Source organism: Diadema antillarum, unplaced genomic scaffold (genome assembly GCF_040938485.1).
Source record: "Diadema antillarum isolate AM-2024a unplaced genomic scaffold, OU_Dant_1.0 seq00000326_RagTag, whole genome shotgun sequence".
Classification (NCBI taxonomy): domain Eukaryota; kingdom Metazoa; phylum Echinodermata; class Echinoidea; order Diadematoida; family Diadematidae; genus Diadema; species Diadema antillarum.
Window position 1 is genome coordinate 1,565,824 of NW_027271344.1, and position 27,077 is coordinate 1,592,900.

Genomic DNA, 27,077 nt, shown 5'->3' on the forward strand with positions numbered 1-27,077 from the left:
ATCAGATTGACAATTTCGCAGTTTAAAACTGAAAATGAAAATGGAATGTGGACAAAACGATTCCTCATGTATCTTTCACATACATAAGTTTACGTTCCCCATATTTTCTCGTCGAGACGTATGGCCGAGTGGATAAAGTCGACGTCTCAGAGACGTGAGGTTGCGGGTTCGAACCCCACAAGATCACGAAACAAAATACTTAGCTATTTTACTTTTTTTTTTCTTCAATTTTGTATTACATATTCGTCCATGTAGAAATCACGTTCGTATATAAACGCACCTATACACACACACAGACACACACACACGCCATATCCCTCTTTTTTGTGTGTTGGAGACCACATTGCTTCGACTGCAGCAAAATTTTGCAGGTTGACTTTGCCAAACCGATCATAGTATGTAATGTCGACGACTGAGGTGTTGTACTTTGAACAATTGTCTTTCAAGACGATGTCATTGTTTTGTAATTTGATGACGTCATTACACTGAAAATTGTGATTAAAGGCAAGGTATCAAAACCAGCCGATTATAGGTTTTATGTCTGCGGGACGTATTTTTCCCAAGTTGCCAGAAATGGCATAGCGACCTCAGTCGTTACAAGGCCGCTTTTCCGTCTAGCAATGCAATAGATGTTCACACGGCCACGTTAGTTGAGTGGGCATTGACTTTCCCCCTGTTATATCTATACATTGTTGGTTTTTTTTTTGTCTTACCATTTCCGTGGATGACCCGTGGCCGAGTGGTTACAGAAACGGTTTCGCATGCACGCTCAATATAACTTCAAGGTGCCTATAGCACATTCTTTTCTTTGTCGATCACAAATGACCGTCATCATTCTGATGACCACAAGCGTATCACCTAACTCGTCCTCAATGTGACGAGTTTTCATGTCTCGTTGTTTTTGTTTTTACTATTCACCTTTATTTGTTTATCTTCTTGCCAACTTGCAAGTGAAAATGCTTAAAGTGAAAGCAAGATTACCTTGTCTCAGGCTTCTGAGTGAGGGAGATGGTGACCGGCTTGGAAGACTGGAGGATCCGCCGCACCTCCACCACCCGCAGGTCGTCAGGGAAACGTAGCCGTAGCAGCTCCTGGTCCAGATGCTCCATCCCGTCCCTCTCCTCCTGCTTGGGGCCCGAGGCACTGGGACCACGAGCTGGGGCACTGCGCTGGGTCTGCCATGGAAAAAATGGGAAGTCAATGTGCCCTCACTTTATCAAAAACATCATCTACCAAAACACAACATCACATATCTTGTAAAATTAACTGCAGTGAGTATAAGGAATTAATGAAAAGTATGTAAAATGATTTTTTTTTTTAAAATACAAAGAGATTATGTCTTTCTTGGGAAAATGAGTTACACTTGTGTCCTAAATAGCAAACTATTTGAGTGTAAATGAAAGACAAGAGCAATGTGGTATATATCTACCTCATAACCCACATCTAATAATCTGACATTTTTTGGGATAGATACGTGAAAAATTTAGCAGAATAAACCAATTACAAGAATGAGAAAATATCTATCCCCTCTTGTTTTGTTCATTTACTCATTCTCATCATTGGAATTCCCTCATTTTTCTTTTCTTTTTCCTGGAATTCTGCCTTCTAGGAAGTGACCACAACATGACAAATTACCTTGGTCCTGCGCTGCTTGCCACTGACCGCCAACCACCTGACCTGGCTAGCAAGGTCCTGTCGGCCCAGCAGGTCGTAGGCCCCCTGGGGCCAGTCTGAGGGCGGGTCGTCCTGGCTCTGTGAGATGGCCTCCATGAGGGGTAGGGCCAGGCCTGGAGGCATGGACGCTAGGTCCGGTAGACTCAGCCCCACCCTGGCCATGTACACCACGGTGCGCTGGGGGGACCCCAGGGCGGGGTTCTCCTGAAGGAAGGTTTCCAGGTCCTCCTTCCAGTCACCGTCAAGGGGAAACCCTGAACCAAGAGATGCACAAATGCATGGAATATGATGGATTATTGCTACATCACGGAAACAGAATGATTGAAGACTTACATTCATTTGCACTTGTAAGTATGTCATCTCAGGCAGCTATGCCATTCACTCTCATGTGTGGCAGGGCATGGTCAGTGCAGAATATTTTGACTTGTTTGCATTGCCTCAAATTTTGTTTTGTATAACAAAAAAACAACAACAATAACTTTCAAGTAAATACCTTCAATTGCATGCAGCCATTCCTTACAGACACAAAAAAGAAATCCATCAAACCATGTACACCTTTATTACAGTCCGAACACAAGTTTTAATTTGTGAAAATATAATACGCTGGTAAATCAGTAAGCCAATAGATACATAAACACACGCACACACACACACACACACAAACACACACACACACATACACAAGTGAAAGTACTGCAGGAGTCTTGAATATGCATTACTGGAATCACGCAGAAATGAAACTGCTTTCTTACCACTCATAGACTGGCGTCTACACAGTTGAGTTCGCTCAGGTATCTTGGGTACACCTTCTGTCAGACAGAGTGTGTAAAGCTGCATAGAAGTGTAAAATGTAAGAGCACGAGGTTCATGCTAAACTTGCTGCAAAAATAAAGAGAAGAGTCTTCTCGCTAAGTATAACAAGCTTCCTTTTCTCCTCCGTTTTAATTCATTTTCTTTCAAATAACAGGCTTAGACCGTAATCACCACTAGCCACAATGCTTCACACACATCCAAGGGCATACAATATGAAGGAGGTAACTTTACTCTTCTACAAAAGGGAGTTTCAAATGGCCTGCTGCCGAGATTCAGATCAGGCGACTGAAAAGATCTTTGCCTGCAAGCAGAACATAATGGTGGTGTGGTCCAGAGGCCTGTCTCTGAACCATCAGGGTGGCTTGATGACAGACAATCATAAAGGGGGTTGCCAGTGTGATGCTATCATGCGCTCCTGGAATCTGAGAGTTTTAAGCCCTTCAAACAAATAAAGCATCCTTTAGGTTGGGAGTGATGTTGTATTGAAATACAATGTATATATCTCCTGAGTTATTAGCACAATGAGAGTAACTAGTTTGGCAACCCTACTTCACACAGATCTTTTCATTTTTTATTATTACAAATATCCAGAGACTCTAACCCAAAGCACCTTCTGATCTGGAGATTCTCCCACTTAAAACCCCTAGCAAACGGGAGACTCCAAGTTGATGTGTGCGAAGCGCGAAGTTCCTAGGGTTCTAGATGCTCTCTGGTGCTATCTAAGGCTTACTTTTTCAACATACGATAGCAATAAGTAGAAAATCCTTTCCAACGGGAGACACAGAGCCAGGATGGGAGGAATTAAATCTCAACCGGGAGAACGGGAGATTTTGCAAAAATGGGTTTTCGGTGGGAGATCTCCCATCAAAAACGGGAGAGCTGGAGTCTCTGAATATCTTGGGTTGAGAGGCCATGAAGGTTTGATGCATTGCATGGAGTTTCCAAATTAATCAAAAAAAACTTGCAAAACTGGAGCTTTCCTCATTTTGCTTCACTTCTGTGAAAAGTGTTTACAAAATGGCATTTTGTAAGACAAAAACATTCACCAAACAGCAGATGGCATTACTAGCAGCAAGATAAACATAATTATTTCTCAACCTCACTTCACATTTTATGGATGCTTTTGATTATTTCAAGTTGCCACAAAGACAAAGTGATCAAACTTATCAGATAAAATTGGGTAAATGTTGAATTTAGACAAGGAAATCAAATGCTGCAGTGGATTTAGTATGAGCTCTCTAATGAAATCACACTAACCAGTGAGTTCAATCTGTTCTTGACTCCCCCACTGTGATTCAACTAAATTTGATTCACAGCTCATTTCATTCATCATTCTAATTATCATTACCTCCGCCAAGGGAGGAGGTTATGTTTTCGTTACCGTTGGTTTGTTTGTTCGTTTATTCGTTAGTTTGTCCATGTGCAAAATAACTCAAAAAGCAGTTAACGGATTGGGATGAAACTTGCAGGAAAGGTTGAGAATGACACAAGCAACAAACGATTAGCTTTTGGTAGTGATCCGAGAATTTTGGGGGAATTTACGAAAGATTTTTGATATTTTGGCAGGTAGGGTCAATGAACTTGGGAGTTCAGGCTGCGCGTATTTGAGGTTTGCATGCGCGCACTAAAGTGTGTGCTCTAGTTTCTGCTAGGGCGAAGCGCGCCCTGCAGCTGAGGGTTTATGACGTAACAAAGGCTTCTATATTGGGAAATCGGGCGACTTTCAGCACACAATGATATAAGTACACATGGGTGGAAATCACTGATATCTCTGTGGAAGAACAAAATCAGTGGTGGAAAAAAGCTGCATGCTTGGCGGAGGTCTGTGCTCTCAGAGTGCTTCTCTATTTAAGTCAATGGTATTACTTGTCTGATTGTGAAAAAAAAAAATTGATTATGATCTAATCATGATCATTCAAGCTCCCTTACTCAAAATTTATCATCTCATCACAAGACAGCATCTGCTCGTCAATCCTGACTGTATGACACTTGCCACCTACCGCTATGAGCTGACTGGTTCTGGAGCACAGTCCAGCCATGGCAGGGTAGGGTGCCTGTGTGGTGCCCGACATGTAGTTGTACAAGAAGTTCTGGACTGACGGTGGTTTGGGAGTCCAGTAGCTTGGGACTTGAAGTTCCTTCTTTAGCTCTTTTGTGAGAGAAATAGAGCAAGGCAGAAGAGAGAGTGAGAAAGAGAGAGACATGTAGAAAACAAAGGGAAGAAATAAAGTCAGTGAAAGAAAATATGAATGATTGTTCAGTCTTATTTCAATTAAATGACAGGTGAGGTATTATCACTTTAATCTCCCTCATCACTGTGTAAATTGCACTTACACATAATGTTAATTGACTTGTTTTAAAAAACATGCTTCTTGCGTCTTACATGAATACCATGTATCATGGCTAAGTATTAAAAAAATGAAAAAGGATGGGGGAAAAAAATTATTAGTAATGACAGAGGCCAGACACAAGTTACTTGAATTGTCTGAAACAGAAAAGGCATTATCTGTTTCCAGTACAAAGATTTCTAAAAATAAATAAATAAGTAACAAAATATTCTAATACTCTAATACTGACCCTTTCATGCTAGTGTATTTTTTTCCCTAAGCAATTAACATATTTACAAGTGTAAATATAACTTATGATTCCATCCGTGGATCAACAGCACTAAATGCACATGGTTTCACAGGATCATGATAGACTTCAGTTACATCTTAAAAAACTACCTGGTGGTATCCTTGTGGTAGGAGGAGCTTGGAGGAGCCTTGGATGCATTCTCTGGTAGTAATCCTGGTACTGGCTCCATCCCAGCTCACTGCAAACACAACAGTTTGAGATGGTCTTCATCAATAAGAAATTTTGTAAGTGTGGTAAATCCACTCAAGACGGGGAAGGGGGTGAATCATTGGGTTCTGAGGGAATTTTCCTGCAGAAATTATCATTTTGTCATCATTAAATCGTTACCCTTGACTCTCACTAATTATCACACTATTTTTTTTTTTCTTTTTGCAGTTCAGTTTTATTTCTGCATTTCATTTTCATTACAATATAAGAGAATTTAAGAGAGTGTTGGCATAATCATACACATTATATGTTCTTCAAAAAAAAAAAATGGATATGCGGGAGACCATCTATATAAGCAGAGTTTAACTACGAAGATGGCCCTATTGAACAGAGATTACATCTAATATCTTTCCACATTGGAGACATTGGATAGAACTTATTGCATTCATTAAATCTGCACATATCACAAAGAAATGTACTAAAAATAACTATTTCAAAACAGATGAGAACATTTCCAGAAATGTAATGACATGTGAGGAATCAGTTATAAATCAAGCAGGTAGAAATGGTTGATGTAATTCTTTTGTTTTTATCACTTTCACTTTGCAATGCATCACCCTAGGCTACATGCAACTTGTAGAGATGTCATGACAATTGAAACAATTTTCACCTTGTCAAATGATGCAAGACAACCACTAGTTCTTGCACATCTTGCTTCATGTGCTTGTTCAGTCTCAGCTCCTAACAGAAACAATAACACAAGGCAATATTCATAAATACACGCCCCGAGAATATTATCATTGCCATCATCAGCAAATGAAGTGACTATAGATTCACAGTTGACAAAACTACATATAATTAAGGAATATAATGCAGCAAAACAAACAAACAAACAAACTCCAGTTAAGCCCATGAAAATCAACCTCATCAAAAGCATCACAATTCTGACAATCTTCACAACTGACCAATAAAATCAAAACAGTTAATTTTATCAGCATTTTTTTTTTTTTTTGGCCACAAAAGTCCTTTGTATAGAATGCTGCATGTCACATTAGACACATTATCTATTCTGCTGCTATATCTGAATATATCTACTAATATAAATGTATTCAATAAATGCAAAAAGATTGGTTCAAATTTCTGTTTGGTGAAATTAACATATTCCCTTGACTTGCAGGTGAAATATGAAAATGCTAAAATCAATTTCTGTCCCATTAAAAGGAGTCAAGTATTAAAAGTGTTTTTTTTTTCATGTCCTAGACAAGAGAACTTTTGTAGAATTTTTCTCAAATGGAACACAGAATTTTTTCAAACCTTTCCAAATTCATAATTCTTGAATGGATGTTCCAACTTTCTCCTATCTTTCCATGACGTACTTCAAAAATCTGTCTACACATACTGAATCCACATATTCATGTTTTGGAGAGACTTCCCCATTAACCCATTGAGGACAGATGGATTTTGCTATAACATGCATTTCCCATAGGCACCTGTCCGAGTATTCTCGAGACTTGTCTTCAACAGGTTAACAGCAATTTGAATGTTGGGTGATCTCACTCACCTCACAGATGAGATGTAAGGCAAAGGCAAGGCCAGGGATGTAAGGGAAGAGGGGGCCGGACCCATCCACAAACTTCCTTGCCCCCACCTGGCTCTGAGATGACGATGTTGGCGGTAACGATGTCTGTGATGACAACGGTGTACCAGGCGTCAACGACGACGACGATGACAATGCTATGGAAGTAGATGTCACCTTCTTGGGTTCAGAGAACTTGGGTAGCGTATCTTTGACTCTCTGGTGGTACTTGGAGGAGCAGAGATACTCCCAGTCCTGGTTCAAGATCAACAAAGTATAGGACTGTCACTTGGAGTCAGCAACTACTTCTCCCACACCTTATCCTTTATCACATATGATATCAACGTCTCTATCACATATTACGAAATCAAATCTTTATGATCAGAGGGCATACATATCTTAGGACCAATTCACATATGGAATCATATGGCAATAACCAGTAGGTCATGTGATATACAGAAAGAAAAAAAAAATCATTGATTTGTTAAATATGTCAAAACTGTAAACTGCACTCTGCAGTTATTTCAATCACTCAAAATGATGACACAAAATATAAGCTAGGCATAAAGTATGTCCACATCATATAAATCTGGCAAAATAGAAATTGAGAGATATCTATGCACATAAAATGTTGTACCAATCTATTATCAGATTATTCATCTACCTTAAGAATGTTCTTTCAAATGATTCTGATCTGTGAAATCAGACAAAAAATCTTGTGACATTAGACTCTGATGTCTCAAGGGCTCTAAATATTTCATGTGCAACCATTGTCCTCTTTAAACTGCCTCAAACACCTACAGCATACAAATACACACATTCCTGACCAATGTTGAAGAAGGATCAGGCAATGGATTGAATAATGGAGCAAAGAATATATAGCAAAGAATATGGATTTTACCTCATCCCAGCCGGACGGTTTGTGTTTCTTGGCTGCCACTACTGGTGAACCAGATGAATCTGTATCCTGTTCAGGAAGAGCCAAAACATTTCAAATGAATAAAGAATTGAAGTACTTACCCTTTACAACTTTGTTTTTTGTTATTAAACAATCTTACTTCCATTCTACTGTCTTCCCCTGTCATTCCTGTAGCCCATGTCATGTCTCTCTCTCTGCACACATGATTTCCAATGCTAAAAATGGAATAACCTATTCTTCCGAACTGTGGAAGACAACTGCAGTTTTCATGAAAAGAACACATACAATACTCTGTTTACACATAACAATACAAACACCTCAGCTCCCAAACTTATGCATCAGATTCACACAGCAGCACCATTATGGTCTCTCTTGATCTGCACTTTCAAGATGTCATTGCCAAAAGCTGGTCCTAGTTAAGTACGTCAAGCTCATCAACATGATTCAGCTGCGTAACACAACATAGCTTTGAAGAGAGTACTATATATGCTACAGACTTCGCAGGGGTTTTACTTCCACAAATTTCACGAATCTGGTGCTCTTTTTAAAACATGTAAATACATCAACACTGATCCCAACATGAAAATGGGACATACATTTCTCTGCTGTTGCTGTACTCCACGATTACAAATTTAATCACTCAAAAAAATTGTCAGGAAATCCTGTTATAAGAAAGATTTGACTTGCTTAATATATTGTGTACACAGTAGCTTTGAAGTGAGTGCAAACACCCACCTGGCCAAACAAATTGAGCTGAGATGCATTAAAGCCCATCAGGTTGAGGAGACAAGAGCTGAAGTTCATCAGTTCAGACTGGCCACGCAGCTCCCCCAGTGCATGGTTGGTCAGGTACCACTTGGCCTGAAACTGGATGGCCATGTCGCGAGGCAGCACAAACTTGACTGCCTCCAGGCACAGTTGCACTGGGAATTATGGGAGTCAGAAGGATGTCAGTTCATTATAAACCCTCTAATGCAGAGCTGGACTCAATTTTTAAACATCAACTGTTCATTTATTTCAGTACACTCACAACTTCAACCATTCAAGAAAATTCTTTCGCTATGTCATACCAGTCTTTATTTTACACATGTGGGGAGCAGCAACTTTACAAATTTACTTAACACACAAACAAATTTACACTAGAAAATGAACATATGCTAAATTAAAGATAAGTAAATCCATATAGGTAAATCACACATCAAATCTAACATCAAACTTTTTCAAAGTGACAACATCTATGTCTGTTGATAACATGCAACAATTTTAGCCACCACATTGGCAATGATGTATACATTACCTGACGAATAAGAGCAATAAGAGCCTAAAGGCTATACTTTCAAAGTAGCCTTCTCGTAAATCTGGAATATTTATACAAATTTAGGAGTAGACCAATTATTCATACTGGGGTATCAACAATGCACATTGTATAGTTTTACTACAATAATAATTCCTTTCTAGATTCAATCTCAACATATAACTATATTTGCCTTTATAGCAAATGAAAAATTCTTTTGAAAGATGCATGAGATGTATCACTGAATCCTCAGAGACATCTTGTAGTTAAAGGGAATCATGATGTGACAAACCTGCTGAAGAAATAGCCAGCCTTGGTAGGGAACTGCGGACCATACTGCCATCTGACAAGACCTGGAAAACATTGCAAAACAATTGCAAACACATATCATACGTCAATACAGAGAAGGGAGGGGAGGAAGGCACAAGAATGAATGGCATGGACTTGATTCAATGACCACATATCATCGTCGTGAGCATTACAGAAGTCATTCTTTTTTTCTTTTTTTTTCACTGTTATGATTGTGATAAGCTGTAATGATAGTGACATTCCTTTTGCACCTTTCAGGAAAAACTAGTGTGTAACATGCATTTTCAAGGGCAAAAATAACTCCTGCATCAGGGAAACATTCATACTCCCTTATCCACACATGAAAGATTTTGAAGTGTTCAGGAAGCCTCCTCCAAAATCAGGTAGACATGGCAGCTCTACAAAGAGGATCAGTGCAGTGATTTTTACATCCCTGAGAGATACTGAACATCTTCTTTGTCTGTTGTATCAACACACAAACACACACACACACACACACAGAAAAGTACTTCATTGTACCATTCTCAAGGTTTTGATACATCACCAATATATTCAGTTGTCACCTACCACTGTGAATCTGTTCTTGACTGGGTCTCTCAGACTCGCGATGTGCTGAACGCTGGAGGCGCTGCGAGACAGCGTCAGATCCTCACTGCAGTTGGATTCCTGCAGCTTGGTGTGGCCTGCCTCACCGGGGACGGGGGACAAAAGGACGACCTGGGGTCAGTAGAGATGACGGGAGAGGAGAAAGAGATTACAAGCACATGAAAGTGTGGGAGAAGGGTCACATATTAAGATTCCAGAGAGATCTCACACCTTCCTGTAAGAACAGTTGTGATGAATTCTGCACAATGCCCACGTATATAAACAGGCTTCACAGTCCGCTGTACAACACTGGGTAAACTTTCTTCTTTGATGCAATATTAAAAGAAACAAATACTGTACATCCAAAACCTCAGGTTCATTATGGGTGTCATACCAATCTTTACTTCATGCTGTTTGCAAATACTTTAATACCACACGTCAATCCCCTGATGCAAGAAAAGGGGAATGCTACCAAAGACACAACATCAAATAGGCGATTTGACCTGTTCATTTGTTAAGCAGCTTAAAAGGCCATACACCTGGATCTTCAGTACTAATCAAGAAGTTACATGTGTTCTAGTTGAAAAGTCAGGTACAATAGCAAATTAAATGATCTCCTTTTTACAAACACTTAGTAATTATCCGACAGTCATAATTCAGTTCACTGTTTCTTAAAGAATGTACCTAAGATATACCACTGAAAACCATGTGACCCTAAAATACACATATTAAAATGAAATTTGTTTCCATTGTGATACCTCATCAGTGAGTGAATGAGAGCTTGGTGGATGAGAGGAGGTGAAGAAAGGACTATCCAGTGGGGTGCTTGGGCGTGGCATGACTCCGCCCGGTCCTACACTGCTGCTCATGACAGTGGGGGCCACGCCCGCCAGGAGGACGTTGCCAACCTTGATGGTGCCGGTGTAGAGTCCCAGGCTACCATTCCACTCCAACACAAGCATCATGTTTACTTCCTGAACATGTTTGACATGCACAAAAAACAAAGTGGTAATATCCTTTAAAATTAAGACATATGCTGAAGGACAATTAAGCCCGCCGCACACTACACAACCTGAGGTTGTATGACCTTCTGACCATAAGACCAGGTCGTGCGACCTGGCAACGCACACTATGCAACCTGACCTTAGGACCTGCAACCTGCCTCCCACGCGCTATAGCACACAGCGCGCGAGCAGCTAGCAGCAAGCTAGCCATAAAAGCAGGACCCCTCTTAAAGATTCAACATGCTAATACCTTCCGACCAGGTCATACCACCTAGCCCTATGACCTGACACTTCGGTGTTTGGTGATGTCAAACCGACAGTCGGCAGGTCATATGACCTCAGGTCTTGTAGTGTGCGGCAGACTACTTTATTTATATCTCATAAGTCATGAAGAGTAAAAAAAAAAAAAAGAAAGTTGACTGAAAGGAGTATAATAATTTTATGATCTGTTACTGATAGGCCCATCAAGAGTGATTGCATCTGAACAGCTTGACTGCTGCCCTCTATAGGTGACCCACCTCCAGCTGCACAGCATCTTTGGCCGAGAGGGTCGTCAGGCTGCCAAAGATGAGCTGGGAGCTGTCATTGCTGGAGCTAAACTTGAGGCATCTCAGCTGGTGCCGATGAGGCAACAGGAAACAGAGGTAGTTCTGACCACAGAGGTCAGAGGTCAAGAATACTTTGCTGGCCTGGCCAAGAACTCCATCCCTGGAGATACAGTAATAAATTAGACAAAAATTAAAAAACAAAAACTGTAATTGACTCAGTTACAGAACATAACTTGTACTTGTGTGAAATCTCCCTTTTCTGAAATTCCCATATTTCAAGAAGTATCACATTTGCTCTAAATTTATATATCCACCTTAGTTAGTTTTTCTCCAGACAATTGGTAAATGATTATCATATTCTGCACCACTCCAGCAAAGGCAGGTTGGGCATCAATTCTTGGCCCATTGCCTGCACAACACAATGTATACTGTGGTTTAACCCTAAAAAGACTGAAGGGGGGCCATCATGCCCCCCTCACCGGGATCACCGAAGTAATGCAGCTTTTTGAGTATGTAACAAACGCAAACAGGAAAAGTGACCAGAAATGAATATCATTTATTAGTGGAATATTGAGCAAAGAAATTGGGATTTCATCGAAGTCAGTTTTTTCTGTTTGCGTTTGTTACATACTCAAAAAGCTGCATCACTTCGATGATCCCTCGCATTTATCCCCAAGTTGAATTATCCTTCAGGTTTATGCCCGGTTCAAGTGTGTACGTGTGCGTCACACACAAACACACTGCTATAGCTTCTGACCATTCAAGCATTGAGAATTTAGGGTTTCTGGAACGAACACTGAACTAGGGCTTTCTATAGCTCAATCGGTAGAGCACCGGGCTTGCATCTGGAGGTCTCGGGTTGGAATCCAGATGGAATCCTATTTTCTTTGCTCAATTTTCCACTAATAAATAATATTCATTTCTGGTCAGTTTTTTCTGTTTGCGTTTGTTAAAAAAAAGCTACTTTACAAAGTGGGTCTTGAGCAGAGTAAAACAGTCTGAAATCAATTAAAACTCTAAACTCTCACATCCCAGGTGTGTATCAATCATACGCACTGCAGTGTGGGCTAAATCATACCAACAATGTAAAGGGATTCCAATGAAGTCATATGATTTATATATGAAAAAAAAAAAAAACAGGGGAGAGCAGGAATTCACCTGTTCGAAGAGAGTGGTTCCGTCCAGCAGTGTTCCAAGCACAGCTCCGGTAGGAGGGGTTCACTGACCTCATCACACATGGTATCAGCTGTGGATGCCTGGGGGGTCCAGGGGTATGAGGACTGGGGGGTATGGCTCCCGCCGGGGGATGCAAAGGGGAGGCTCTGTCCTGGGGAGTAGGAGCGACTACGGGGTGACAAAACATTGGACAAACGCAAGCAGTAATATATCATCAAGTAACAAATTTCCCTGATATTGTAGAGGGCTTTGTGTATTGATTCATACTTTAATAGTTCACTGTGATGTTTGCCACAGCATGTGTCAAAATACATTTCATTTAGTTGCTGAGAATAGCTATCTAATTTTGATTGATGTCATACCAGTATAGCAGAAGGTATGCCAGTATTGCAGAAGATATGTACAGCAGTATTTCCTCTTTGAAGTATATCTTTAAATACATGTTGGATCAGCACACTGTTAGACGCTCAGAGATTGGAATGTTGAATCAGCAGTGCCCAATGAAACTCATAAGTGTCACAAGAATCTCACTGTGATGTTCAAGCACAAACATTATAAGTCATTGAGAAAACTGAGAATGTCAACATCACAACACCACAGGGTAGTCATTTGGAACACTGATAAATGAATTTTAGTAGATTCATATCGCACGATTATCTGGCTGATGGAAACACTATTACCTTTGTCAGTAAGGATGAAAGGAGAAACAAAAATTTGCTAAATTTTGTATACCATATGTAATAACCACTAGAAAGCCAATAAAAATGCAATTGAACATGTTCACACAGACTTTTTTGGGGGAAATGAAATACCAATTCTTGTGTTGAGTAAACCTGATTGATGCCTAAATTCTCTTTGTACTTTCTAAGACTTTGAATATTGAAAGGATAAATTCAAATGGTTTCACACTCAAGTAAAGCAGAAGCCTGGACTGGGAATATTTCCACATCTCACAAGTATTACCGATGAGTTGGTTAACAAGAAACTGTATATCGTTAGCACTTCTTGGGAAAGTGGGGACACGATACATTGCGAATTCTAGATCCCCATGAATACAGACATAGAAGTAGAAGTAAAGGCAACAGCAGGAACAGAAGTAGAAGCAGAACTGAAAATTAAAGCAAAAGCAAACGTACAAACAAAAGCAGAAGCAGAAGCAGAAGTAGAAGTGACAAGTGCAAACCTGACAGAACGAGAGACCGCAGGACTCTGTTGCCTGGAAGTGACCAGTGGCGAGGCCAGGCTGTGCCTGCCCCCGTAGCCCCGGAAGCCGGACATGGGTGACATGGCGGGGGACATGCTGGACATGCTGAGGCGAGACTGGGCACTCATGCTGAGACCGGCCAGCAGGCTGTTGGTGGAGCCAGTGCTGTGGTGCTTAGGGGTGGCACCGGGGGCGGAGGTGTTGGTGGCGGAGGAGTGGAGAGACATGGAGCCCCCCAGGACATCAAGAAGTTTGACTGCCCTCTTGGCTTCCTGTCAGAGTAACATGTTTTATCAAGAACAAAATCATAATTGCAATGCTTGATAAATGACAAATTGAAGCTGCCTCGGCTGCTCTGACTCAAACCAAGGCACATGTATATACAACAACAACAACAAAATTACATCAGCCATGGAACTACTGTAGCACTACATTCAATTTCTTCGTGTAAATCTTGAGTAAAATCAGTAACTGTATAGAGTAATCTTACACATTTATTGGCCATGGCATTTTACTTGTAGCATACACTCCAAGCTCAAGAACACTTAAAATAATTGTTCTCTCATCGTATATACTGATGCCAATTTTCACTGGAGTTGTACCTAATAATGGTCATTTTTTTAGATACTATACAATTACAAAAATTGGCTATAAATTCTGCAAAATGTTACCAAACAATGACCTCTGCAAAATATCTTGCAGCCCTTCATGTGAAATGTGCTGCCACAGTCTTTGATTGGATTCCAATTTACTACATTTTCTGTGTACTCCAATAACCTAAACTGGCAATGCAGCAAATCATTTTGATACCATAATACTAACTTTTGCGGTGTCCATGAACTTCATCATGATCACTTAAACTCTTTCCAATATGCCTGTCACCTTTGTTTCTTTTTTTACCTTTCTACACTATCTTACCATTACCTTCCTTCATTGTAATGTCATGATCATTTGCTAAATAGATTACAGACTGTTTCTTGCAGTTTTACAGGCATTGCAAATCTGCCAGTCATCAACCACAGTATATTCCCCGCTTGATGAAACCAATGAAGACTAATATAACAGGGCATGACGCTTACTTTTTCTTTCCGGTGGCCCGTTTGGGCCCCAAAAATTGCCAACTTTGACATTCTAGTGACCTGAAAGAGACATATATCGGCCTGAAATAAAGAGGAAACATAACATTCCACTTTGAATCTTGGTTTCGCAATTGGGTATCAAAGGATAATCTTCTTGGAAATTTGGTGGCCCAACATTAATTTTTAGTGGCCCTGGGCCAACGGGCCACTGCTAATGTCAAGCCCTGCATAAACCCTCTCACCTCTTCCTTGACCCTTCTCAACGTCCACACTGAGTGAATGCCAATGGACTGGTCGTAGGTCATGACCAGAGACGGCTTGCGACACGTGAATGTTATCTGCTGCATGGGGTCTGTGACGAGGTCTACCTTGACATTACCGCTGCCTGAAAGATGTAAAATTCACAAAGGTGGTGAAAAAGTGAAGCTGATTTCACAGTTCCAGTATATTTGGGTGACTCCAAACAAACAAAAAAAGAATAGGAAAATGGCAATGAGTACTGAATGCTGCTGCTGCTGCTGCTGATGATGATGATGATGAGTGTGACATATATGAGAATGAACTTCTATCACGATTTATCAGTGACAATGTGTTGAGTTTAGACAAAAATAGGGATGCACTATTAAACACTTTTTTCTTCATTGGGACAAAATCTGGCCATTTTGAGACCACCCATCAATATTTTTCCCCATGGAAGTAATAGGGCAATTACATACCATTCGATTTTGGCTTACATAGCTTTTGATCTAGAAAAGAACAACTGAAGAATCCCAATCTTTTGTGTTGGAGACACTTTTCACTTTTCAAAAATTTCTGATTTTCATTCCTTGCAGGATAACTTCTAGCAAGCTATATTGGCATCAGTCTTTGAAGTTGAAAAGCATGAGACAAAAATGTGGAAAGGTTTGCGGATGATGCTCTCTGGATGCAAGACATTGAGTAATCATATTGACTCACTTGAACATTCTGATCACATAGGCTAGAAATTAAAGGACAAGTCCACCTTCATATACATAAGGATTGAGAGAATGCAGCAATATTAGTAGAACACATCAGTGAAAGTTTGAGGAAAATTGGACAATCCGTTCAAAAGTTACGAATATTTTAAGTATCTGCGCAGTCACTGCTGAAAGAGAAGACTACTACAGTGTATGATGTCACATGCGTACAACTATATAAGGGAAATAAAAAGAGAATTTCACAAAACTTTACTTTTTTAATAAAGTGCACATTTCTTCGACTTGCTACTGACGTATGTTAAGGGTAATATTATTCCCCCTGCCCTCTGAAAGAGAGAAGTCGAGTGTTCTTTTGTTATGAGAGAAAAATGGAAATATGTTGAATTTTCTTTATTCTTTCTTTATATCGTTGTACTCATGTGACATCACAAGCTATAGTAGTCTTTTCATCCAGCCGTGACTGAGCAGAAACTTCAAAAATTCATAACTTTTTAACGGATTGTCCGATTTTGCTCAAACTCTCACTGATGTGTTCTACTAATATTGCTGCATTCACTCAACCCACATGTCTATGAAGGTGAACTTGTCCTTTAATGATCATACGAGAAATACAGACTATTTTGATATTGATGATAGTGACAAGAGTGAATTACAACAGCATCATTGATTACATTGAGATGAGCTTGATAGAAATTCACTGAAAGTACCCATTTAAGTAGTAAAACTAGTATTCATACTGATTCACACGCTAAAATATACGTCAAACCATTACTAACTTGTATTTCGGCACAACACTGGAGTAGGTTCATCCAAAGGGTGCACCAAGCTGAAGAGAGTTGGTAACTGGTCCTGCTCCCTATATACACAGTTGGAAAAATACATGTATATATATATATATATATATATATATATATATATATATATATATATATATGTATATATATATATATATATATGTATATATATATATATATATATATATATATATATATATATATATATATATATATATATATAAACAATCATATTTTGGGAGAATTTCACTGCAAAAAAATATTATGCTGTCCTAATTAAATTGTCAAGTCTTAGATCTACTGCATATCCTATATTTGGGAGAAATTAGATAGAACCATTAAAATTCATTGGATCTGCACAAAAGCACAAAAGATACAGAAGAAAATTGCCAATTTTAGACAGCAACATTTATTTTCAGATATCCAGTGGTAGTGAAGCACTTCTCGTTGAAACAGTTATTTATCAATTTCTTACAAGTATGACAATACATTACTATTATTTGAGTTTTATGAAACTGAAACACCAGGTTTGGGGATATACTATAAAAGCAGAAATGTTTGCGTGCATTTTAACTCTGCGAATTTTGCAAGAGCCAATATTCATTAAATTAAATTGAACGTAAAAATGCTCATCTACACTGCATTAAATGCTAGCGTCAATTAGTGAATATTTCATGCCATGAAAAAGGCTGTCGGCTACAATTTGCACAAGTGTCATGCTGCGAAAATATCTTACTTTACGGTAGCTTGAAACGCAACCTCGAGATTGCTGTTATTTACTCTTATTCAACTTACAGTCTTCAGGATATAACACAAAACATCTTTGATTTACCTGTTAACCAGTAGAATTAACCATTTCAATCAAACTAAGTTAATCTTTTAAAATCTACCTTACATGCCATCTGAGCCTTTAGCATCAATTTACCAAGCACTGTTGACAGCTTTCCTGATTGCCATTCTAAACCAACCAATGCACTTTGATTCCAAACATTCATGATTGGTAGTGCCAGATTTGCATTTACTATGTCAACTAGCATACACAGAGCACATAGTGGCAACATTATTACCTTCTGCTGAACCCAGATGGGAGTTCTTTCTGAGTAGCAGCTTGTTCCAACAACAAACCCCCTTCAATATCCCATGTTTTGGACACCTGCATAAATGAATGAAATATCACACATTATCAAATTTTATTACAAGACTACTACGCATCTTACAACATAGATACTCTTTTATCTTCAAAGTTTTAGACTAACAGACAAATAAGACTCTACGTGGATGAAATCTCTGACTTTCAAGTCATTTGAATCAAGTATACCATTAGAAATACTCTGTAACAACTGCAATACGAAACAATGGAGGTAATCTTTTCTACCAAAAGCAGATATTGAATCAACCCCTGTACATTAAGTTTAAAAGAAATGAGAGGATGAAGGACTAGAATGTGGACTTTACAAAGCACAATTTGTTCAATTCCTAAACAATTTTCCAACACTAAGAGAAATGTTCAAAAATATGATGCAGGACATCGCCAAGGTGTTACACTCTTCCAGGGTTCTTATTAGGGTTTCAGACACTACATCAAACATTTTTGATATTAATCACACTGTCATTTATGTCTTTATGAAGTGCCGCATGCTTTGTATAACACCGCAGAGTGGCACATGATATGTTTCTATTTGCTCACTTACTTGGAAGGGCAGTGGAGCAACAAACTTCTCGCCAGTCTCTGTGAAGACAGTGATGCTGTTTGGATGGGTGATACAGATCCCTGGGATAGCTTCCTCTGATGTTCAGGGGTGGAGAACAAGTGTACATCACATTAGCATGAATTCCACTATCTAAATAGAACTTGAGTGGGTTCAAGCCAAGATCAGCATGTACTATAATTCATATAGAAAAGCATTTCATAAAAAGTAGTATTCTAGAATTCATGGTATAAAATGCGGCAAAGTGATATGACCTATGCTTTCTGTGTATACATTCATGTGTATACTTTCATAACACACTGCACTGTATAATTACAGATATCAATCATCAACCTGGCATTACTCTAGATGTTTTCACCAAGCATCTGATATGATTCTTCACATAGAATAGGTATCTCTAAATTTGCCATTTCTTGTGTAATATATGCCATATATCTGGCAAATTGGAACTTGCAGGATAATGTTGTGAGTGATAGATTTTGTGATTGAGAACTGCAACGGAATGAAAAATAAGTATCATCCCTTTGCGGGGGAATAAAAGTAGTGTTTTCTCACCTTTGGTAGATAATGGTATCTAAATCACCAATCCATCATCACAGTGATTTACCATGGGATTCAACATTTTGAAATGATTCAAAAGAACATTTTTGAACTAAAACTGTCAGTTTCTTAAGTCTACCTTCCACCACTAGCATTGTTGACAGGAAGTTTCATCTTTTCCATGCCAGAACTGCCATTAATGAGTTTCGCATGAAATTGTGGCATCACTTTCCTCAAGTTTTGACAGGTAATATGTTTTATCTTGGAATGGATTGCAAATATTGCAACTAGCCATTTATAACACATTGGTACCCTGGCAGTCATGGTTACTAATTCCATATCTTACCTATTTGGCTGGGTGTTCCTTTTTCAATGGAAGATTCCTTATACCTTTGCACTCGAAACTGACTCCATTCAGCCTATTAATAAACCAAAAATAGACAAGAGACCCGCGGGTCTAGCGCTCACCTGAGTATCGCAAGTTCACCTTTCACGCAGTCACTAACCTAAATTATTCACAGCTCTACCAAAATTTGACCAGGCATTCTCAAGTAGAAGATGAAAATGTACAATAAAGGCCCAATTTTTTTTAAGATTCCTTAATTTGGGGGGATTGGGGCCCCCTGGGGCCCTCTGGGTGGGGCATGGTGCCCATTTTGATAAATTGAGATCCTGACCCCCTAGGGATGCTACCTGCCAAGTTTGACAAAAATCCATCATGAGGTTTTCAGGAAGAAGATGAAAATGTACAATTCAGGCCCCCATTTGGACCCTTCCAACCACCCCCCCCCCCCCCCACCCAAGAGGGGCACCCCTGGATCTCCTATGAACAAACTTGAAACTACAGTCATTAATGTACTCACTCATAGTATTATCTCAGCTCTATAACTTCTGATTCTAGAGAAGATTTATAAAGATTCCTTCATTTGGGGGGTTTGGGACCCCTGGGGGCCCCCTGGGTGGGGCATGGTGCCCATTTTAACAAATTGAGATCCTAACCCCCTAGGGATGCTACCTGCCAAGTTTGGTGAAAATGGGTCATGGGGTTCTCAAGAAGATGATAAAAATGTACAATTTAGGCCCCATTAGGACCCCTCCTCACCCCCTCCCCTGGGTCCCAAGGGGGGCACCCCTGATTCTGCCATGAACAAACTTGAAACTACAGTCATCAATGTACTAACTCATAGTATTAACTAAGCACTATCACTTCTGGTTCTAGAGAAGAAGATTTTTGCAGAATCCTTAATTTTGGGGGACTTGGGCCCCCTGAGGGCCCCCTGGGTGGGGCATGGTGCCCATTTTAACAAATTGAGTTCCTAACCCCCTAGGGATGCTACCTGCCAAGTTTGGTGAAAATGGGTCATGGGGTTCTCAAGAAGAAGATGAAAATGTACAATTTAGGCCCCATTAGAACCCTTCCCCACCCCCCTCCCCTGGGTCCCAAGGGGGGGCACCCCTGATTCTGCCATGAACAAACTTGAAACTACAGTCATCAATGTACTAACTCATAGTATTAACTTAGCTCTATCACTTCTGGTTCTAGAGAAGAAGATTTTTACAGATTCCTTAATTTTGGGGGGTTTGGGCCCCCCTGGGGGCCCCCTGGGTGGGGCATGGTGCCCATTTTAACAAATTGAGTTCCTAACCCCCTAGGAATGCTACCTGCCAAGTTTAATGAAAATCGGTCTTGGGGTTTTCAAGAAGAAGATGAAAATGTAAAAAGTTTACGCACGACGCACGACGGACGACGGACGACGGACGACGGACGACGGACGACGCACGACGGACGCCGGACGAAGGGCGATCGCAATAGCTCACTTGAGCCTTTGGCTCAGGTGAGCTAAAAAAGAACATTTAACAATATCAAGCAATACGTAAAATTACAAAATTACCGAAAACATATTATTTATTTATTGTATCCCACCACAAAAAGGGCAAGAAGAAAGTAAATATCACCGACAGCAAGCTCTAAACTATGTCACATACTAGACATATCAACTGAAATGGTTCACTGATGAAACACAGGCTGATAAGTAGAAATCATGACAGAAACAAAAAAGACAGTGATTATTATAACACATCCAAGTAGATCCTTATAATTTGATTGGAGGATTGTTGGTGACGTGATATTCAATAAGTACTCCATTCAACGCGCCGCGCAATTTTGGTTCTATTTTTGCATGCAACTTTCTATCATCGTTCTATTCCACGGTTCGAACAAGTACTGTTTGTTGCATATTGAGGATCGCTTACGTAGGCCTACGTAGTGCTAGTGTACATGTATGAGCGCTAGCTGTGACCTGTATCTACACTGATTGCACAAGCCAGAAAGAGAATCGCAGTGGATCCACATGTAAGTATGGCTATATTTTTCATACATATATAGACTTCTAGGCCTACTTAGACCTACCCAACAATCCTCCGACCAAAAAGATCTACTTGGACATTGTATAAAACAAATAGTGTATGGTCTTTACTCGTACAATGGAACGAGATTTCGCACGAGGTGAAAGATGAGGCGCACTATTCAACTCGGCTTCGCCTCGTTGAATAGAGCGCCTCTATCTTTCACCTCGTGCAAAATCTCGTACCATTGCACTCGTGACCATTCACTATTTGTATACTATCAAAACATTTTTTAATATATTCAACACTCACTAAGTAATGGTAATGATATTGAGGCAGCAAGGTAATCTCTTTGAGCTGTAAAGTATACTTGCTTACATGGCAGATATGTTTAATTTCCATACTACTGAAGTTCTGTACAACAATATAAGTAAAAGGCATTGATAAGTTTTGCCCCTTTGGTGGCTGAGATAATTCAGTTAAGCATCTCAGTGACCTGGAAAGTTAGTCAACTTATTATCAGATGGAGAAGCAAGTGCAGAACCTCCTATGATGACTTTTTTTAAAAAACATGGCATTGCACAGTTGCTTTGTTTTTCACTGGTTAAAAAAAGAGCAATTTTCACCAAAATTAACTCACATTAACTGAGATGCAGAAGCAATAACTTAAATGTGAGAAAACGAGACACTGAACTGAATAGTCCTTTTTTTTTTACTACAAGTGGTAGTATGCACGAATGACTGGTTACATGTGCCTGTTTTGAACATGTTTTCATGATCATTATCACATGAACCATACTATTTATGTCACGTTTAAAACTTACCTTGCTCCCTCAAAGTAAGGAAGAGCGGTTATTACCTGAAGAATTGGTTCCTGAAGCGTGTAGGATTTAAGTATGGTGCTAGTGGTGTATGCACATCCTCTACTCCAAACGACCACTTTATCCTTGAAGTATAGCTCCTCATCACAGTCATCTGAACTGCTACTGCCTCGTATGTGCCAGGACTCCTTCTGCAGAGTGTACAGAGCCAAATGAAAAGTGTGAAAATGGGATATGGAGTCGTCTTTGACCATTGTTGTCACACACTAGTCAGGCTTAATGCAGAGATGGAACTTTTAGCTTAAATACAAGGGTATGCAAATTGATTACAATAAAAAATTTTAATGTGGCTTGGGTTATGACTACAACGTTAATTGAAAGCTAAAACTTGTCTAGCAGATACAGTGACTTGACATTGAATAATTTGCCAGGATAACTTTACCATTTTTTAATAGATCTTCACTTCTTCTTTTTTCACTGAAATAGGAAATGAATTTTAGAAATTGTACTTTGAATTAGCTCCTTGGTGACCTCTAAGTCTTTGTATGCATGAGTTATCATACAGTTTTGTAAACCTCAGTCATTCCACATATTTGTAGTCCCTTACAGTTGGGATATGGCTGATGGACACATCTTTGAAGGCTGAAAGAGGTATGTCATGATCAGAGTCCAGTTTCCTCTGCTGAGGTAGGACGTCTTGACCAGGATGATGGCTGGAGATGGAACGGCCAAATGGAACAAACTCACGAGGCTGACTGGCCGATATCATGACCTGTTGTTGGAGAGGGGAAAAAGCCATCAAATGTTAGTAATGCCCTTCATTGTACTAAAACACTTGAAACATTACATGAAGAATTTGACTAAGGGTTTCTCTCCCTTCCTCTCTCTTGTTCTCTCTCTCTCTCTTTATAGGGTGACATCTAGTTGTCGTTACAGTGAAGTAATCAGAACATTTGCAAAAAAGAAGCATTTATGCTGAGCCGCACTTTACATGATGGCAAGAATGCAAGAACTCAAAACAGGACTAAGCTCACTTATGTAAATTACATCCGAGCTGTCTCAGAATATTTAATCACCTTGAGTTGACATAATTTCAATTGGGTATCCAATGGCATATCTACAACAACATTGATAGGAGTAGGCTGCTCTCACCAGGTGCTCTCTAATGTTAAAGGTTAGCTTTACTCAATTGAGATTGGTAGTATTTTGACCCTTCTGATTCAAATGATCCAAACTTTATTTTCACATTTTTTCAACAGAATGTACAAAGAAATATATGAATTTGTACATTCTGTTGAAAAAAGTAAAATAAAGTTTGAATCATTTGACCCTAATGATCTCTATCCAAGTAAGACAGTGAAACCAGGTGTGCCACATATCAACCCTGTGAAGAATTAAACAAGATGGGATGTAATAGGTCACAAAGAACTGGGTAAGAGTTCCTTTTGAATCAATGCAGAATCTTAAAAATATTTATAATACATGGCTGAAAATAATATTTCTAACCATGTATTGCTTATTAGGGTGAGCAAATTGAACAAATGGTGGTTTATGCTGGATTCCATTCCAGAGTAAAGGGGTTAGGTTAGGGTTGGTACTAAATTGTTTGTTTGTTTGTTTGTTTGTTTGTTTGTCTGTCTGTCTGTCTGTTTGCTTGTTTGCTTGCTTGTTTTTGGGATAGGGTACAAAAGGATCGCTTTCCAACTATCTTTAAAACTTACATGCCTTTTTATCAAAACTCCAATTTATTCCTCCCTTGATATTTCTCAGTGTATGCTGTAGTCTGTATCTATTCTACACAGAATCTACCTATGTGCAGTGGGTCATTGCAGTGAGACATTGGCTTTGACAATAGCTACAGCTAGCTATTATTTGATACATGTACACAATGTACCTCTACCATAATGCAAGGTGAAGTGGTTGGTGATGGTTCACACACAGTGATCCAATTCAAAACAAATCACTGGCATACCGCATAGAACCTAGTTGCTCATAGAGACAGTGAATATAGCTAGTAACTGCTGCGAGACAAGGATTGATACTTGCCATAGCTGTTCTGTGCTACAATTCTTGATTGGACACAGACACAGGATGCCCTGTGGCCAATACTTAGTAGTTACTGGCAAGAAGATCACAAAAAACAAGTAGTTACTGGCAAGGAAATCACAAAAACAAGTGAAGTATCTCAACCCCTTCACTTCTTAATCTTATTCCCAGGAGCAAATTTAAACAAAAAGTGCACATTTACAATTGCCACTTATACTTACTACTGTATACGCTATAATTTTCGCGTACATATATTTTCGCGAATTGCCGCTGTCACACATTTTCGCAAGTGGTTAAATTCGTGATTGGGGGACCAGAGTAAATATGAAGTGGCAAAGAAAGTGTGAATTTTCAATTTACTAGCATATAAGAATGATACTAGTTATACACTGCATGAAAAAGACTTGCCAAACTCTGCGAACTAGTAAGTTAGAATTCAACATTTTTGAAGTGGTTAAGTCCATCGCGCTAGATTTCTGATGAGTGGTCCCCTTGCGATAATGGATTGGCTCTCTACAGTATTCGTAAGTAGACGTGGACATGCGTAAACAAGCTTAGCCAGTACCATGTATGGTCTGTTCGGTAAGCCGTGACATGGTATTCTAGTACTGAAATGTTTGTATCATCAAGGCAAGGGATTCATTTTGGAAGGTAATATTTTCGCATGTTGTTAATTTCGCGAATAGCTCCCGACTCGTGAAATTCGCGAAAATAAAACCCCCGCGAAATATATAGCGTATACAGTAGTTGGTCTCACCTCCAGCTAGTGTTAGGTCTTACCCGGTTACTTGATGAGTCAATTAAATCAAATTGTTCAATAATGATGTTTTGTCATTCTTTGTGAAGATTCTGTAGATTTACTAATGTTAGTACTTTACTACTTTACTAATCACTAATAGGAATACTGGCTTCCAGTATGGTAAAACATCTTGAAGTAGGTCTAATTTACTAACTAGAATATTCTAGGCCTTATCAGACTTTTTTTTTTAAATTTGATATCTAGTAGACTCTAGACTCTAAAGTGGGAGTGATACCTACTTTAAAGGCGAATAATACTTACGACTACGCCAGTGGCCCGATGTGCTTGATTCTCACGGATTTCCAGGCATTTGTGGAAGTATACGTCCGTGGAAACCTCAGTCAAGTCATCAAGCGTCGAGTAAAAGGTCATGGGGGTCAATTGTCACCTGACAGGGTCGACTGTGTCAGTCAGGTGACCCCCCCGTCCGGTTACAGTTGCAGTCCGGGTCTGGTTAGGGTCGTTAAGTACAGTAAGATAGGAGGGGAAGTCAAAACCGACCATCCCCCAAAACCCAATCCCACTAGGCACTCCAACTCTCTTTGAACTCACACCTGGCCCACCCCACTGCCACTGGCCCTGTTTTGTTTTTTGTTTTGTTTTGTTTTTTTAATTTTAAACTGTGTAACCTGTTAGATTTGCAAGTATTCCTAGGATGATTTCGACAATTACTCAACTGGCATAGCTAAGTTTTCAAGACATCTAGGTCTAGACCAAAATGTAGATTTCTTCACCTTCTAGACTTCTAGACTATAGACCACTCATGGAACGCATTACCAACAAAGGCCCATGGCATTGAGTGACATTGCATTCGAATCGGCATCTTACGCTTTAGCTACAGTACAGCAAAGTAAAGGCGTGGGACAACGCATTAAATAAACGTGGGAGCGACACGAAATATTTCATACAAAAGCGAAGTTCTTACCTCGTCTTCTTGTTTTCCCTCCAACTTAACTGTTTCGTCTGAATCGGAATCAGAAATTTTCAGCGATTCCAGGAAAACTTTCATGAAACTATCGCAATTTTTGTACTGTTGTCATTCGCAAATTGCCGCCGATAGCTGCTACAGTAGTCTCCTTTCAAGCCAAAGCAGGAATTTATAATTTTTGCCAGAAAGTCGGCCCGGAAAGGAAGCAGGGTGGGGGGAGGGGGGGGGGGGGGTGTCACACACACAACTTTGCCCCCCTCTTTTTTTTTTCTAACCCCGGAAGTGCGTGAGTGGCACTAGAAAGAAATGAGACTTTTTTTTTTGCTTGTCAGGTGAAATAAATCCGGAAGTGGCACCATGCATTGCGCTGAAGACCCCCTTTTTTTTCTTGTTAGCTGATGAAACCCGGAAGTGACACCGGAAGTCTGAAGTGCCCTCCCCTCCCCCCCCCCCCCCCCGACTTTTGAAAACGTCGGCCATGTGAAGGGCTTGTTAATCCGAACATCTTTTTATTTTTTATTTTTTGTGTGTTATTCGAAAGGTGTGTTATTCCGAAGGTTTGTTAATCCCAAAATGAAAAGGCGTATTGATCAGGACAATTACCTCCCCCCCCCCCCCCCGTGTAGAGTAAAGGTTAGGGTTAGGATTAGGTTAAGGAATAGGATTGGTTTAATCAAGGAGATACTAGGGTCAGGTGAGTGTTTGGGGTAACACACTATAAAAACATCGGTGTTAGATTTAACGCCACGGGTGTTAAATCTAACACCGATCAAACTTCAATAAAGGACCACACCCACAGGTGTTAAAAATGCACTGTGATGGTGTTGAAAAGTGTTCACCTGACACTTCGTGGTGTTAATTTGACACTGTACCTGGTGTTATTTTGACACTCTATCAAAAAATCACACCACATGGTGTTGATTTGATATTTGTTGGTGTTAATATCAATGGTTTAACACCCGTCCAGCTTCAATAAGAGACCACACCAGCTGGTGTTACTTTGGTGTTAGTTTGTTTTCACATTTTTTCAAAAATCTAGTATTTTAATGTAAAATTCTTGATCGTCTTGTTTAAATCAAAAATCAACAAGAAGTGCAGTTACTAAGAAACTCTTCAAAAACAGTTTAGAATTTGGAAATGACACCCAGAGATGTTAATCTAACACCATAA

At 39.6% G+C, this 27,077-nt stretch overlaps 1 protein-coding gene across 1 annotated transcript in view; it reads right to left on the minus strand.

The window, feature by feature from the left end:
- Positions 1-26,026, minus strand: part of LOC139730679 (anaphase-promoting complex subunit 1-like) — a 46,794-nt gene extending 20,768 nt beyond the window's left edge. The window contains exons 1-23 of the mRNA XM_071641537.1: positions 25,905-26,026; positions 22,742-22,906; positions 22,173-22,325; positions 19,314-19,386; positions 18,410-18,504; positions 17,786-17,871; positions 16,701-16,780; positions 15,208-15,350; positions 13,866-14,158; positions 12,665-12,850; positions 11,477-11,666; positions 10,713-10,928; positions 9,937-10,086; positions 9,353-9,413; positions 8,502-8,689; positions 7,749-7,814; positions 6,833-7,102; positions 5,942-6,012; positions 5,214-5,302; positions 4,488-4,636; positions 2,427-2,505; positions 1,624-1,928; positions 982-1,175 (exon numbers count right to left, since the gene is read on the minus strand). Coding sequence (XP_071497638.1) covers positions 982-1,175; positions 1,624-1,928; positions 2,427-2,505; positions 4,488-4,636; positions 5,214-5,302; positions 5,942-6,012; positions 6,833-7,102; positions 7,749-7,814; positions 8,502-8,689; positions 9,353-9,413; positions 9,937-10,086; positions 10,713-10,928; positions 11,477-11,666; positions 12,665-12,850; positions 13,866-14,158; positions 15,208-15,350; positions 16,701-16,780; positions 17,786-17,871; positions 18,410-18,504; positions 19,314-19,386; positions 22,173-22,325; positions 22,742-22,906; positions 25,905-25,988 — 3,386 coding nt within the window. The 5' untranslated portion in view covers positions 25,989-26,026. The remainder of the gene's footprint in view (positions 1-981; positions 1,176-1,623; positions 1,929-2,426; positions 2,506-4,487; positions 4,637-5,213; positions 5,303-5,941; positions 6,013-6,832; positions 7,103-7,748; positions 7,815-8,501; positions 8,690-9,352; positions 9,414-9,936; positions 10,087-10,712; positions 10,929-11,476; positions 11,667-12,664; positions 12,851-13,865; positions 14,159-15,207; positions 15,351-16,700; positions 16,781-17,785; positions 17,872-18,409; positions 18,505-19,313; positions 19,387-22,172; positions 22,326-22,741; positions 22,907-25,904) is intronic.
- Positions 26,027-27,077: the final 1,051 nt, after the last annotated feature.